General features: G+C 36.9%; 1 protein-coding gene across 4 annotated transcripts in view; it reads left to right on the top strand.

Moving 5' to 3' along the window:
- Positions 1 to 15979, top strand: part of TLK1 (tousled like kinase 1) — a 61183-nt gene that overhangs the window by 32146 nt on the left and 13058 nt on the right. For 2 of the 4 annotated variants that reach the window (XM_009640771.2, XM_035896226.1), the window contains exons 9-13: positions 698 to 808; positions 2566 to 2702; positions 3948 to 4136; positions 11271 to 11337; positions 14853 to 14950. In XM_009640771.2, the coding sequence (XP_009639066.1) occupies positions 698 to 808; positions 2566 to 2702; positions 3948 to 4136; positions 11271 to 11337; positions 14853 to 14950 (602 nt within the window). The remainder of the gene's footprint in view (positions 1 to 697; positions 809 to 2565; positions 2703 to 3947; positions 4137 to 11270; positions 11338 to 14852; positions 14951 to 15979) is intronic. The other 2 variants (XM_035896228.1, XM_035896227.1) reach the window with 1 other exon arrangement.

The raw sequence follows: 15979 nt of genomic DNA, 5'->3' as shown, positions 1-15979 counted from the left end.
TAGAAATATGAAGAAAAAAAACCTGTATTCACAAGTAATAGTCTGTTTAGTGTTTATATGTAGACAAGTACATATTAACCTGTGCAATCATACAATGTAAAATTGTACATGTAGACTCTTTTAGCACATGTTCAACAGTATGGGATAGACAAACCTAACCTTTGAAAGTAAGAAAAGAATTATTTTTAAACAGAATAATATTGCTGTGTTTTCTTTAAGGTAATAAGTTAAATATAATTGGAATGTAGGGAACTTGTTAAACTTTCTACTAAGATAGTTTAAACTTTTATCATTGTGAATTTTTGTTTGCTTTTGAATTAAAAATGTTAGGATTTCACATGACTTCAGCAATCGGACATAAAGGATCCAGAACTAAAATTAAACTTCCAGTTTAACACTGGAGGGCTGGAAAAGTGATCAGTAGAATGCTTTTATATATTACTTACATACCGTATGCTCTGTAATACAGAATGCAGCTCAGTGTAAACGAAATAAAAAAAGAAAGCAAGACCTTCTACAGATTGGGATAGATCTGTGAAATGAGGTTTTTACCTGTGTATATATATATACATATATGTTTATGCATGTTCCTTACTTCAGTCATGTGAAGGTGGTAGATACCTTTATTTTCTGTGACAGCTGATTAAAAAATACTGTGATGATACATCTTTTCTTATATTGTGTGTATATTTGTTAGGCTAACTGTGATCTTAGAAGACAAATAGATGAACAACAAAAGCTACTTGAAAAATATAAAGAAAGGTTAAACAAATGTATTTCAATGAGCAAGAAGCTTCTAATTGAAAAGGTAAGTTTACCGCTTTTAAAATTTCTGTGGTAAAAAATTGTGAAGGTGCTGTAGAACTCCATTGTGATTCCTCCATTTTCACTTTAACTTTTTCACATTATTCTCTGAGACAGAAAGTTCATATGCATGGTCTTTAGCTGGCAGTAAGTGTTTTTATAAGCCTGAGTAGCCAAAATAAAATGTTGAGCCTTCTTCAGATCGTGGAAAATGTACCTTTTTTTAATTTAAGGTGGGGGGGAGTCCCGTCATGAGTAATTCAGATATAGCAAAGCATAAAAGATAAGAATTTAGGATGTGATGTGGCCAATTTTCTGGACAAACTTTAAGAATAATGTTCCAGTGGATGAAAAAATTTCTGAATGTATCTGCTGTGGAGAGAAGATGGATAAAATCTCTTTGTGAGACACTGAAGTGGCTGAGATAATTTTTGATCTAAAATGAAAAAATGCTATGTTAGCCCAGAATTAATAGAAACAAGGAAATTAAGGTGGCAGTTTACCTTCATACTGCTATGAAAGAAATATTTATTTCAAATTTAATGCCAGTTATATTTAAACTAGCATCAATTTCTTAGAAGACAAGGATACCTTGTTTCTCTCCCTCTTCTTTAAAATAGCCTTATTTAAAAAAAAAATCTTAACAAAAAGTGTATAGAAAATCATCTTCTTACAGATTAGGATACAGCAAAGTTTAAGGTTGACAGCCAAGGCTGTTCCCTAACACTGTCCGCTAGATGCTGCTCTCAGACACAAGGGCACAAACTGATCCATTAGAGGCTTAGAGAGTTTCCTCGCTAGCATGCCATAATAAACTATTCCAGTCTTTTTTAAATTCCAGCATGAGGGGAATGCAGGGAAACGATGCATCAGATCTGTTCAGCATGGTGCTGGGTAGGCACGTTCAGACTGAGAATATCACATAGGCCAGTTATTGTGAAAGGCCATGTGGGCCTCCTCTTCAGTATAGAAGCTGTTTGTACAAAGATCCTTAATTCTACCAACTTCTCACTTTTTTGTGTGTGTGTGTGTGTGTGTGTGTTTTGGGGCCATAGGCATTTCATAAGAAGCAAGCATTTGTAACAATTCAGGAAGTTTCTGTCCTTCAGCAGTGTTCACAGTGCTTTCTTCTTGTGCTGAAGCAGACTAGGCAGACTCAGTCATTTATCACATCCCAAGGATGCTTGTGGTCGTCGTGACTGGTCCCGAGAAGGGCATCTGCTTCTATTACTGCAAGTGAATATCTGATTGCAGTTAAGTCTACCTGCAGTGCCTTCCCACTTAGAGATTCGTGAGCTCAGTCAGTTTGGTACAAGTAGTAACATAGATGCTCTGTCAAGGGAGCTTCCAGGCTTAGTAGGTGTCCTCTTTCTGATACCTAAGCAGGCTCATTTAGTGTAATAGACATGTGCAGACATAATCTTAATGTATGATGCTGATACTCTATCAGTTTTGCTGTATTTACAAACAAAATGTTTTGTTAATTATGAAGAACAGCAGACTTTATGGGAAAACTGAGTCAAACTCAAATTTTTTTGTGCACAAATCATTGCTACTACCAATTCTGACAACTACAGATCTTTTGAGTTCTGCAGAAATTAGAATAAATGGAGTAAAGTAATAAAAGATACTTTCATCTACTCTCCTTTTATTCCTCTATTCCTCCCTTAGAAAGTTGTTGGAGGAAAAAGCCCTGAGTGTTTTGCTGACTTCTTGAACACTTTAGTATTACTAAATATGAATATTTTTTTGTTTTCTTAGAGCACACAGGAAAAGCTGGCAAGCAGAGAGAAGAGCATGCAAGACAGATTACGCCTGGGGCATTTTACAACAGTTCGTCATGGTGCTTCATTTACTGAACAGTGGACAGATGGCTTTGCATTTCAAAATCTTGTGAAGTTAGTCAATGCTATATTCTTAAAATTCTCACTAATTGTTAGTTCCCTCTAGTGGATTGTTTTATTACTAAGGTTCTAGGATTGGAGCAGCTTTTCATACGTTGTATTTTGCTTTGCCTTTTGAAGACTGAGAATACAGCACAGAAATCCCTTAATCAACTGAGAGAATACTAAGGCTGGGTGTCTTTGGCAGGCAGTTTGGTTTCATTTGACTTTATCCTTAGAAAAGCACGAATGTGCTAAATGAACACATAATTATTCAGCTCAGCTGGTAGAAAGAGTTACAAAACTAAATCAGTAATTTTTTTTCAAGCAACTAACCATGTATCACTGGTGATCATTGGGGCAGATGAGGTGTGTGAACTTCTTATTGGTCACATAGGTGCTGCCTGAGCATCTATCACTGTAGCGCCTTTTTCAGGCATCCAGCTCCTCAGTGCCATGAAGGAGGAGTGACAAACCTGGCAGCCTCAAGTAGGGTGTAGTGCAAGTGGATGGGGGAAAGCAGCCACCTGGGAAGGAGCTGCTGCAACAGGTATTTCAGCAGAGATAGCGCCAAGGAAAAGGCCTCTGGGAGACCATCAGAGGTGGTGGTAAAATAATTATGCAATGCCTCAAAAGGTGTTCTTTGGTAACAAGTCTGATTCAGTCTTTGGTGGGAGAAGAGAAAGAGAGATAAAAGTAATTCACCAAGATTTTAGTTTTTGAAGGGCAATATGAAGTCTTAGTATTATGCACTTGCCTAGGGCATTGTGGTTTTTTTAAGACAATCTTAAAAACAATATGAATATGTGTTTTGCATAAAAGCTGTAATTGTTTGCCATACAACCAAACTGATGATTTATTTGGGAATGGTCAGATCAAATTCAGTGCAAAAATCAAGTATTCTATTGACTCTCTTACATTTCTTTTGATGGTATAAAAGAAGGTATCTACCAGCTCAGATGGTAGTGCAGAAACTTTTTTCTAGTGCAGAAATAATGTGTAACACTTTCAAAACAAAACAACCCCAAAACAAACAAAAAAACCCCAAACCCACCACGTATTTCAAAAGTAAATTGTGCCAAAACTTTAGCAAAATTTTTCCACCTCATGAAGAACATTGGTCTTCTTTTTCCTAAGAAACTTTTTCACATGTACAGTAAGTTTTCTAAAAATTTTTTAATGGCTTATCAGTTAAAAAGATGGTTCTTTAAAAAATGCAAAATGATGAAACTTTAATAAAGCTTTTTTTGGGGTTTACAGGCAGCAAGAATGGGTGAATCAACAAAGGGAAGACATTGAAAGGCAAAGAAAGCTCCTGGCCAAGCGAAAGCCTCCAACTACAAATAATTCTCAGGCACCATCTGCCAATTCTGAACCCAAGCAGAGGAAAAATAAAGCTGTGAATGGGGCAGAAAACGATCCCTTTGTTAGACCCAATTTACCACAGCTGTAAGTTTAACATTTCAATCAGTCTTTTACATAAATTCTCAGATATTGTCTGTGTGAGTTCTATTCAAATAACAGCATAAAAAGACACTCAGTATATTCAGCAGCTATATTCTCACTGAGGACTTGCTGATGTTAGGGAAATGTGCACCACTGCCTATGAAGATGTTGTACAATTGCCCAATTTATTTTTGGTAAAGTCACCAGAGAAAGGCCCATTCTGTGTTTATGCAATGTTCCTTCTGTTTTCCTGATCTAGAGGACTCCTTATTCTGGTTTCCTACTCTTGTAATGTCACTGATAACTGTTGAACTTTTCTTGATTCACATTGGTTTAGGAGTTCTCTCCTTTAGATAAATTTCATTTTTCATATAACAGTGTTTAGCTGATAAGAAAAGCTTTTTTCAGCCTTTAGTACTTGAAGACGTGTCTAAAAACAGATTATTTTTTTTTTCCCTTCTGAATGCTAGATCCTGAGAGCAACTGTCAGAAGTTGCTGATCTCATTTCACGTATTGACAATGTTGAAATTTTTTGTCATTTAAACAGGAAAAATTGAGAGCTATCAAAGAATTCGCCATTTCTCAAGTGACATTTTTTCCTGCAGACAGAAATGGTGTAATTCAAGGCACAGACAGATGTGTTCTTGACATTTAATTTAAGTATTTTAAGAAGTTGCCGCTTGGAGATACTAGTTACTGCCCTTGATGCTAAGAGGCTGCAGCTGATGGAGTATCTGTAGTCAGCTTAAATAAAAAGTAAATAACTAGAGTTAAAAAGGCTAATAAATTAATCTGTGTTACTTTGCAGAAGTAGGCTACACGTGTTGAACATGGTCACCTCCCACTTGTGGAGCTGGTAATTTATACCTCTGGCAGTGGGGAGTAAATAAATTACTCTGGTTACATCTGCAAAATACATACATTTGGACCATCAGTTTGAAGACAGCTGCATATGTTTTGCATAATACATCATTCTTAAAGTTCACATTCTGAAATTGTTTGTCTGTGACAAAAACATGAAAATACAGTAGTAAGGCTGGCAATGTAAGCAAATCTTGATTAGTGTTACTCATATTTTGGTAGAAAGCTGAAGAGTCATTGCTCAAATTGATTCTTTAGTAATACTTAGTGCCTACATTTCTTCTTCTTAGAACATAATTAATACTTCTGAATAGTAAGGTAAACATTACAGTCATGTTAAAAATACCTTTTTTTTGACTGTAATACCTCATTATTAAAAGTAACATTTAAGTAATAGAAAAGACCCGAAAAGTTACAGAAAATTTGCCAGCTTTTGGCCACGTCTTCATTCATGTTAAATTTCCATAATCTTACTGCTGCTTTAGGAGATAATAAAATATACATTTGGGAAAAAAATATAGAAGACATGTTCTAATTATGAAGTAGGACAAGATTAATTCCTGATAACAGACTTCTGAATATTTTCTGGTGTTACGCTGTTTTAACTGATTTCCAAATTACTAAAAACTTTCAAATTTTCATTTCATTTAGCTTAACCAGTTACATGTTAAATGGCACATGAATATGCTTGCTGGTTATGGAATTGCCAAGAGAACAATCAGAAGTGCCCTTTTGTATCTGATGCTAGCATAAATGTAAGCTGTTACTTAAAGGCAAACCAGTTTTGATTCCTAATTTGATCGTTACATAATCTAGATATGAGATTGCTTGCCTAAGCTTATAAACTTGGTTTCAGACCTTTGAGAAGGTCTGTAATATGGCCTGAGATCACAGAATCATTAAGCCATGTAAGCTCTTAGGCCTTTATTTGAAAGGGTTTTTTAAATGTTTGTATTTAGGATTCATTATAATTTTGGATAGCAGTATTATGTGTTGACTCCTCTTTGCTTCTCGTACAGAATTAAATGTTTTGTGTATCTTGGTAAATTGTGCACTTCCATTTTAGAGTAAGTTTGTCATCTGCTGTATGTGATTCCCTCCAATTACATTGTGCTTACCACTGTTTCTGTGTTACTTTGAAAGTAATGATCTTAATTAGTATAGCCAAATGGAAGAGGTTCTGTTTATATGAGGCATGGGGAAATGAAGAGCTGCTTGAGATTAATGAACTAAACCAGTAGTAAATCAGTACAGTGTATATGCAAGTGATTAGGCAGATCTTTTTTTAAACAAACAAACAACTTGCTAGCAGTTGTTAGCAACAAGTGTCTCTACCACTGCATTGTTTGCTTTAGAAAATGTCTCCAGCTGCAGGTATTGACAAGACAAAATGATCTGCTTTGTAAGAGGCGGTATTACTGAAGCCCTTTCTGAAACCAGGTGGTAGCGGTTTTGAAATGGCTTGAAGGTGTTGCCTGAGGCATTATTAATATGGGCTTTGGCTTAGTTCAGCTGAATATACTATGGGCTCTGATAAGAATTTAAAAGCCAGTTTTTGCACTGAAATTACTAGTATAAAAGTGGCCATCTGCCAGTGTCCTGTGAGTGAATGGTAGGTTTGGTGTTTAAATAACGTGCACCAGATGAGTCTAAACTGTCCTGGTTTTCCATCATTCTTTCCCTTTTTGTGGCCCAAACCAAAACTAAGAAGCAGTTTCAATTTTAAGAGGTCTCTTTTCTACTGAGCAAAGTAATTTTATTAGTCTTACATGAAAGGAATAAATTGAAATTTATTTAAAGAAAAAATATTTATTTGAAGTAGAGGTTGCCGCCTTAGCCCTGGAAAAATCTGTTCTAAAACTGTTCCAAATTCTTTGGAGACTTGAGAGGTTATAATGCTAGACCCCACTTCTTGGAAACAACTCTTATTTCACTAGTCAATTATTTCTAGGAGTTTTACTTAGTTTAGGTGGTGTCGTCCTTCCTGTGCAGCTTCAGCTGTGTCAGTTGTATTCACTTCCCAGTCGCCTCTTCCTCTGCTTCCCAGTTCCTCCATGGGAGTCTGCGTGCAGCCTTGTCCCTGCATGCAATTTGGAATAGGAGAGCAGAGGGAGCTGGCAGAGTTTGTTACTGTAGCTGAACAAATGCATCATTTACAGGGAGCATTCTGTTCTGTATGGAACAAATAAAAATATTTTCAGAAATTTTTTCAGGCTGAAGTGCCAACAATGTGTCTGGGCTTTACAGGACAAGTAAAGACAGCTCCTGTCCTGAGGCAGTCTCTTTCTAAGGCAAACATGGAAACAATGGGTGAAAAGACCTCACGGAAGTCTTTGACTTGGTCAGCGTCTGCCCATCCTTGTAGAAATTCGAGGAACTAGAGTGAGAATAAGGTTGGACCAAAAAAGGAGCACTTCAGAAATTGTAGCCAAAAACTTGCATTGGATGTGTGCATGGCTGTTCAGGGTCATGGCCACATTCTGCTGTGCCTGCGTATCCAGGATGATTTTTCAACTGGGAAAAAGTGGGAGGAGAGATGGTTGTAAATGTGCCAGGCTTGATCGTCATGACAACCATGGAGCGTGTGGCCATTTTGGTTTTTTTATCTTGTCTGTACCCACTAGTAAGAGCATTCTGATCATAGAAGGTTTTGTCTGAACTTGTGAGGAAGAAGTGTAAAGAAGATTGGTTATGTCTACCTATGCATACTATGTCAAAGCCTTTGAAATTTGGCTGTGAGAACATTGTTAAATGACTAGAAGGCCTATTTTTGCTAATTAAAAAAATTGTTTCAATTGGTGATAATCAAGCCTTTCAGGCCCGGTAAGCTGTCGACTTTCATGCAGCGGCAAGTAAAGGTGGCACAACATGGCCCTGCATGTCACAGGAAAATTACACTGCATGCACAGAATATGTCCAGTGCTTTTTTTGGGAATTTCAGGAACACATTGCATGTGTACAGTATTTCATTTGGCTGTAGACAGTTAAAAATACATCTGGTTGGGACCAGACTGATACCAGATTAATTCATGCAACCTACTCTCAGCTGCCCTTCTTCCCCAGTGCTCCTCAGATTAGCCTCAAGCCTGACTACCCAACTTAAGCTCATCTAGTGGATGGCAGCAGCCCATTTCTGGCTGACATCCCTCCCCTGTGTTCCTCAACCTTTCTTCCTCCGCATCTGATGAGACCATGTGTCTCAGGTGATGGAGGAGCAACCCCTTCTGCAGGAAGTGATGGTGTCTCATAGGTGACTTCTGTTTTCAGAAGGTGCCTCCAGTGTGCTGCTGCCCTGCAAAAGGTGGTGGGCAAGTGGATACAGGTGGGAAGCAGTGGGCTGATGGGAAGCACATCTCTAGGCTGGATGTTTTCAGCCTGTGCAGCGGGGTGGTGGCCTACAGCCAGCAAACAGACAGCATGCACACTGTCATTGTTTTACTGCTATTTGTTGTATGCTATTTTAATATGAATATAAAGGACAGTATATTTATAGGTAAAAAGTAATAAACTTCTACTTCTTAAAAAAAAAGTAAATGTTTCTGAATATGAGGGAATAAAGTTTTGTTTTTCTTAAGTAAAAGAACAAAATCCAAAGTGACTGGTCTGTGTACAGTTCAGCAATTTATATGCCTTCCTCCAAAATGTGGTGGTCAGTAATGGCAGTTTCAAATTGCTGTGAATCATGCTGTGCCTCTAATAGAGTTAGATTTGTAAGGAAAGAGAAAAATGGAAAACAGTCATTTATTGGGATATAGCATGGAAATATGGAGAGAGTGACTTCGAATCTTAATGTTTTCAATATGACCTCTAACTTGTGCTCTGTGCTCAAGAGGGCTATTTAAGAACTTTTTGGAAGGCAATACTTGCTAGAGCTGCCTAGGCACTTTGTCGTAACTGTGTAGATAGCTGAGGTTTTATAAAAGGGACCAGATTTCCTATATTATGTTCATTTTTCAGGGGATCTGTGGTTTTAGGGCTCTCTGTGTTCAATGAAAATTCTGGAAGGTCATGTCATAAACTTCGTATTTTCAGTGTGCTTTATTTGTGGTTCAGCTTCGCTAAACCACCTAAATACTCTTCCTTCTGAGAAAGACAAACTTTACTATCTGTGTTTCTGGAAAGGCCCAAACCTGTAATTTATACTGCAGACAAGAATCTGGAAAGAATAATATTGAACCTCGTACACATTGGCATTGATCCTTCGCCTTTTGTAATTGAGAACTTAATCCATGTTAGAGTAGTTCGCTGTTTGAGTAGAAGTATTGAAAAAATGTCAGGGATGCTGCTGAGAGTTGTCTAGCGTGGCCTTGATGCTCTCTTTGATAGGTCTAGCAGAGGCATTAGAGCAGATATTAGAGCGTTGTTTTCTTAGGTTTCTTGCTGTTGTTTGGACTGTACAGAGAATGTATTGCCACCTTTCCTAGCTGTTGAGGCACCGCATTTGCTTTAATGCCTCTTCTTTTAAGATGTAGCATAAATTGTCTAAACCCAGAAGAGATTCTGCCAGGAAAAGAATATAAACGTTCAGTCCCAAAATCTGGTACTAAGGGACCTTTTGCCTTTCTTGGAGAGGCAAATTTCTTCACTCTGTTGCCTTCAGGGTGTCTGGGAATGTGTGTTGACTGGAATACAAGGCTGCTTTTCATTCCAGTAAGGAGAGAGGTGCAGGGTAACTATGATGCTTCTTAAAAGAAAGGATCACTTCTCAAATTCTGACAGGACGTGGTCATGGGTGCTTTTGTCACCTGATCTGAGTGTTTTCTATGCATTATAGACCAGAAGGTTGATGAAATAACTCTACAGTGAAGCTTTTACAAGTTCTTGGAAATTTAGGTGCTGTGATCAAAAAAGAATCCAGCTATTTCACTAATATTTGTGGAGAATATCTGGTCAACTAAATCTTCTGTCCTGGGCAAGTCAGAAAAGGGGAGCAAAATTCAGTATTTATGAAATTAGGAATAGGAAAGGGCTCTATGAAAGCTTCAGAACCACTAGGTTTTATCCTAAAAAGATGCACTCCTTTATTAACAACTTTTAAGACCCAATAAATACAAGGTTTAGAATTCTGAAAACTATGGCAAACTTAATCCAAATTTAAAAGGGAGGAAGAAGTCTTACAGTTATTAGATTTCTGCAAATTTTATTAAAGTTGGCATTTGCTGTAAGAGAAATCTGAATTGGTGTCCCTCACTTCTGGGGAAACTACTGTGATTCTCAAGACACTCAGGTTCCTTAGACTTGCAATATGAACAGCCTTCTAAACACTTCATGTAACTTATCTTCCCAGGATAGCTGATAATTGAACCTGCTAAAATATGGACTTTGTGAAAACATATCATGCTCTTAGTTTTAGCTTTGCAGTAGATCTAGGAAAAGCAATAATATGTTTAATATTAATTTGTTCCTAGGGATTTGTGTGACTCCTTTCAAGGAGGCCATACGTCTTTCTTCTTCCCCATCCCCTGTTCTCTTTTATCATATGCATATGGTTTCTGCTCTGGAACTTGAAGTCTCTTTGGTTTCTTTTATTTGGTGGTCTGTTTTATGTGTCTTTTTTGTCCATTTGTCACGTGGATACTGCATGCAGTCAGTTCGTGGGTTTCTTAGTTACTAAACTATGAACAGCCAAGATCCTCTGGATGGTAAGTGACTTTGTGTCCTAGCAAGTCTATAGACATTGAGGGACCACTGAATTAATTGTAGCCAGGAACCTTTTCTCAAAGGAAGATGAAAAGGGAACAAGCAAAAGAGTGGTATGCCAACTCAAAACTGAATTTGTGGTCTCATGCAAAATGTAGTGTTAATGAACTTGGAATGTACGGGTTTACGCTACATTCTTTAAATCACAGCTCAAAAATCCAGTGTTACCAGTCTCGTCTAGTTGGTTTCTGGATCTCCATCCTTTGGTTCATTAAGTGTTAGAGTTGAGAACCAAGCCATGGAGTAGCAGCAGCTAAAATACTGATATGGTGATACAATTCAGGATGCACCCAGATAATCTAACAGGCTATCTGTGAGAACAGAAGTGGTCCAGTGGGAGAGGCAGTTAATATTGCAGAATACCAGACACAGAGGCATTCTGTAAGTATGTTTTGACACTGAAATTACAAACCAAGATGTTCAGATAGTTTAAAAATATAGTCCTAGTATTGTGGTAGTAAATAATTAACATAAGATACTATATTTACTATAGTATTTAAGTAAGAATGCTATTTTCTTGTTTACCATCATATTAAAGCTATAATTACATGCTTGGTTTGTTCTGTTTTTTTCAGTTTGACTCTAGCAGAGTATCATGAACAGGAAGAAATTTTCAAACTTCGATTAGGACATCTCAAAAAGGTATGTATATGGTCTCTTACTCTTAAGATACTTTTTTTTTGACTATGCCCAAAACCGTAAGAACTAGTACTATCAAAATAAGGAGAGGGCTTGTTGAGAGCTATCTCATTAGAAAACATAATACTAAAAGTGCTGTACAATTTTATGGCTAATAGTGGCTTTTTTTTTTTTTTTTTTTTCTTGTTGCAACTCACCATAAACACTGGGAGTATAGGGGAGTCGTAGTGAGTCCATCCAGTGTAACACTGTACTGATTCCTTGGATCCTTATAACAGTGATGATGCCACCAATACTGCTCTTGTTTCACTATCAAACTTGATATGTAGGCTATTTACATTAGGTTTTGACCTTTAAAAAGGACCAGTTTACAAAGCATTGCATTTCTCAGTGAGTATCATGTTTTGATCATCTGCAGTATCCACTTCAGTTGTTATCAGTTAGCATACTACCTATCACAAGAGAGAATATGATTTTCCTACTTTTCTGGAAGATCTTTTCTCTGTATCTTAAATTATTTTTGCAGTTAGATATTTTACTCCAGTTTTTGATTTTTGAGAAAAACAGCAGTACTTTTTTCCTGAAGCCCATCATTCTAATGAGTCTGTCTAATGAGATAATTATGTTAACAAACTATTGCTTATTCAAGCAAAGCTTTTGAGGAATAATCTGTGAAAAAGAATGACAGTTGAAGCAGGCAGAAATACTTCAACAAGAGTGAAAGGAAAGTACCTTTATCTGCTGAGCAGTAGTTCTTGAGATGTTTAGATGAAACAGGTCATAGTGTTTGTCCCCTTGAAAAGTTGCAAGAGTCTGTTTCAGGCCTGTTCTCTTCAAATGTACAAGTCACCTGTTACAATAAACTTAAGTGGGCCCCTTGAGAACACTGATGCTGTTTTTAAAGAATATGACAAGAAAGTGCTTGAATCTGTGGTAGGGAATCTGCATATACACTTGTTGGCACTAGTGAAGTAGACTGCCCACGTAGTTCTTCATTGTTAATGCTTTAGAAATAGTACCAGCTTCACATGAAATTCTGTTATGAAATTCTGTAGGTTTTTTCCATGCTTTAACTTTTTTGAAGTATAATGGAAATTTCAAGTAACATATGAAGGACGCTGTTAGAGTTGTTTAATACATGAATTTTGTTTTCACCGTGAGCATCAATGCTGGGGTACTCTGTAAAGAAGGAACTTCCTTGACTAAACGCCAGTGTGGAAACAAATGTTATTTCTTAGCAAATCATGTTTGAATGTATCTGAAAAAAAAAATAAAAATACATACTTGCATTTTAATTCTTACGTGCAATACAGATTTTGTCGTTCACTAAGAAAAACAATTTTGTTATCTTCTTTTTACGTTGCTGTATTTCTTCCCTAGTGCTTCTCTGCTGGTTACGGTTTTTTCTTCTTTCCTTCTGCATATGCTGTTTTGCTGTCTGCTCCTCTTCCTTTTCACTCTCCAGATGCTTTCCTGGTGCTCTTATTTTTGGTGCCCTGTACATGCTGCCACCACCAGTTTTCTTTTCCTTCTGCTCCCCAGGAAATTCTTTTCCAGCTAGCAGCTTTGGTCCTGGAGAGAGGCTCTTGTTTTCTCACTTCCTTTTATATAGCAGTGACCTGAGGCAGCTAAGCTGGTTCATTCTTGCTTAAAGGTATTCACAGCCTGAGTGTCCTAAATAACAGCTGGAAACAATGCAACCAGCCAGTTCTCTTTGGACTAACATTGGCCTATGAACCACATTTTGAGAACCACTGAATTGCATAATATATGAACAAAAAAGCCCAAAAGAGGCATAACTGATGGATTTTTTTTTTTTTTTTTTTTTTTTTTTCTTTGTCAGCCTTTGGGAAGAACATAGACAATTGTGTCTGTATAAGTGTGTGGCCTTCTGTGGGGGGAGAACGGCTAGAATTCTTTATAAAGGACTGTTGGGTTATGAGGAACTGCATATCGTTTCAGGGCACTTAACAGGGAGTTGCAAGGCTGAATCTAAATATTTAAAAAAAAAAAAAAAAAAAAAGGAGTTTAGCATTATATAAATGGGGAAAAAAAACCCCAAACTTTGACATCATATGTTAGGAAAAACAAACAGTCCACCCAGATCTGTTAGCAGATTAGTGTTACCTAGTCCAGCTTTTAAATTATTGGGAATTTTATTTTCGTTTTCTGAATGGAGGTTCATCTAGTGTCTTGTTTTAGGATGAGAGTTTTTTCCCTTAGCTTATGGGGAGGGATTCAGGATACCCACTGAAATCATCTGGACTCCTCAACTTGTTGGAAATTTGTGTGGTTTAGATTATATAAATACAGTTGTTGTTTTACGTTATACAGTGTTTGGAAATACCAGCTTTACAGCATTTTCCCTCCCCTTTGCTGACTTCCACCTCCATCCCCTTGTGCCATGACTTGTTGCCCTGGTGCTTTTACCAGGGCACCACCAGATTGTACAGCCACAGTATAAATTGGATTGGAGAACTGATCTAGCTTCTTTAAAAAAATAAATATGTATCTTTTTAAAATAACAAGAGATGATGTGGGGCACCGCTTCCACTGGCACTGCTACTAAAAAAATACATATCGGATGCCAGGCCTTCTCTTTCCTTTTCAGCTAGAATAATTCCATAATTATAAGGTTTCTGGTATGGACTAATTCTGTCTCCCCTTTTTTCAAACTTTCGAGTTCTAGAGGTACCAACTCTGAAATCAATATAACCCTTTCTACAGTGTCTTTCAATGAGTGTATGTTTTTCACTTCGAGTATAGATACATAGGTTTCAACAAATGAGGCATTGTGAATTCTTTACTTTTTTAGAGAATATGAATAAATGACTATTTCAGTGTTCTCTAATATGTAGCATAAAGATGAGGTAATTTTAAGTGCTGAAATTAGTTAGGGAATGTGCTCATATCTGACATGCTTCTTTTGAAATGGCACTCAAAATCTTAGGAAAGACATATTCTGCATTTATAATTTTAATAAGATACAAATGGAAAAATTATTTAAATTAGCTTGGTTTTGGCATCTTGTATCAATGCCTTAAGAATGTTTCTGCTGTAATGACTTAGTCTTTTTTTTTTATTTACACTTTAACCTCAAAATATTGTAAACGTCTTCTCTTAATTTGTCGGTTTGTACAAAATCTATAACTGCACATATCTCAGGTTTTTTCTTCTTTGTACATCAATTTCAGACCGCTTCCCAGATAATTTCTCTCCTCGGCTGAGGTACAAAACCCAGCTGCCTCTCATTTCAAATAGCATCCTACAGTGCAGAACAAAACTGTGAACATCCCATTACCTGTGGATTCATGGACAGAAAGGTTCCTTGAAACAGGCTTTTGCCTTATCTTTCTGAATTTTTCTGGCTTTAAGAGAAAAGCAGTGCTTTCTCCTAGGTCAGCAGGGTTTTGTAATGTAATGTTCCTCCATCACCGCTAGTATTGATGCAGGGGTAAAAATATCCTTTTCAAACGGGGAGTAAATGAGCTTTTATATTTCATTCTTTTCATTTGCAGGAGGAAGCTGAAATACAAGCAGAACTTGAACGTTTGGAAAGAGTTAGGAATCTTCACATAAGAGAACTGAAAAGAATAAATAATGAAGATAATTCACAGTAAGAGACTTACTGTCTTAATTTTGCATGTTTATTTTTAAAATAATGCTCTAAGACCACATTTTGCCTAGAGAGGAGAGGCTCATTCATAGATTTTTCTTTGGTTCTCTTTGTTTATGTATATATTTTAAACACCAACTTATTTAAACTTTAAAAAAATAGAACATAATTTACCAAATTACAGTAAACTTACTTATGGTTTTATTGAATATGCAAGAAGTAACATATACACAGCTTATAGTGCAGGACAGCTAAAACTTGCTAGACCATATTACTAGGCTAAAAAAACTAATTGTAAGGGAACTTAATGCCAGTCACTTCGCCGACAAGAATGCAAGAAAATGGTGGGGAGCCTTGATGCAACAGCAGCAATTTTGTGATGCAGTTAAAATCAGTTTTGGTTTTAATGCACTGTAATTTCATTCCTACAGGTACCTAGCAGGAAAAAGACAAATGCAAAGTCTTTTATATTATGTTAAATGTTATTCTATATTTCAACTTGCATGGCGCATATATCATAGTGTTAACTTGTTATTTAGTATTGGCTATTAGTATGTAGATTTGAAAGCCGTAATTACATAACTAAAAAAAATTAGTCTGTTTCTCATGATGGCAAATGCAAACACTTAACACTACAGTTTCACCAGCACTGTAAGCTGGCACTGCTGCTTGAAAGGAATGAGTTCTGCCTATTCCTGTCTACTTCATTATGCCCTTGCCCTGTTTCCTTTTGCATGCTTGCAGTGCCATTTCTTAACTTGGATCAATTTCCAGCATCTGTTCAGTAAAAACCAGCTCCTGTGGTTTCTTTTTCTGGGTTAATTTTCACCCCGCATCAATCTCCGGATCTGGTTCTTTGCCCCAGTTGCAAAAATCCTTATGCTGCCATGAGGAGAGAGGGCAGTGCAATGGTGGAATGAGCAGCCAGGGAGGAGGAGGAGATGATGGGACTGGGCTTCTTTCTTTCTGCACTAATAAATGTTTATGAAACAGTAGCTTTACAACTTTAGGATCTTATTTTATTTTTCA

Source organism: Egretta garzetta, unplaced genomic scaffold (assembly GCF_000687185.1).
Source record: "Egretta garzetta isolate BGI_Z169 unplaced genomic scaffold, ASM68718v1 scaffold16, whole genome shotgun sequence".
Lineage (NCBI taxonomy): Eukaryota > Metazoa > Chordata > Aves > Pelecaniformes > Ardeidae > Egretta > Egretta garzetta.
This window is presented reverse-complemented; position numbering and strand designations above follow the sequence as displayed.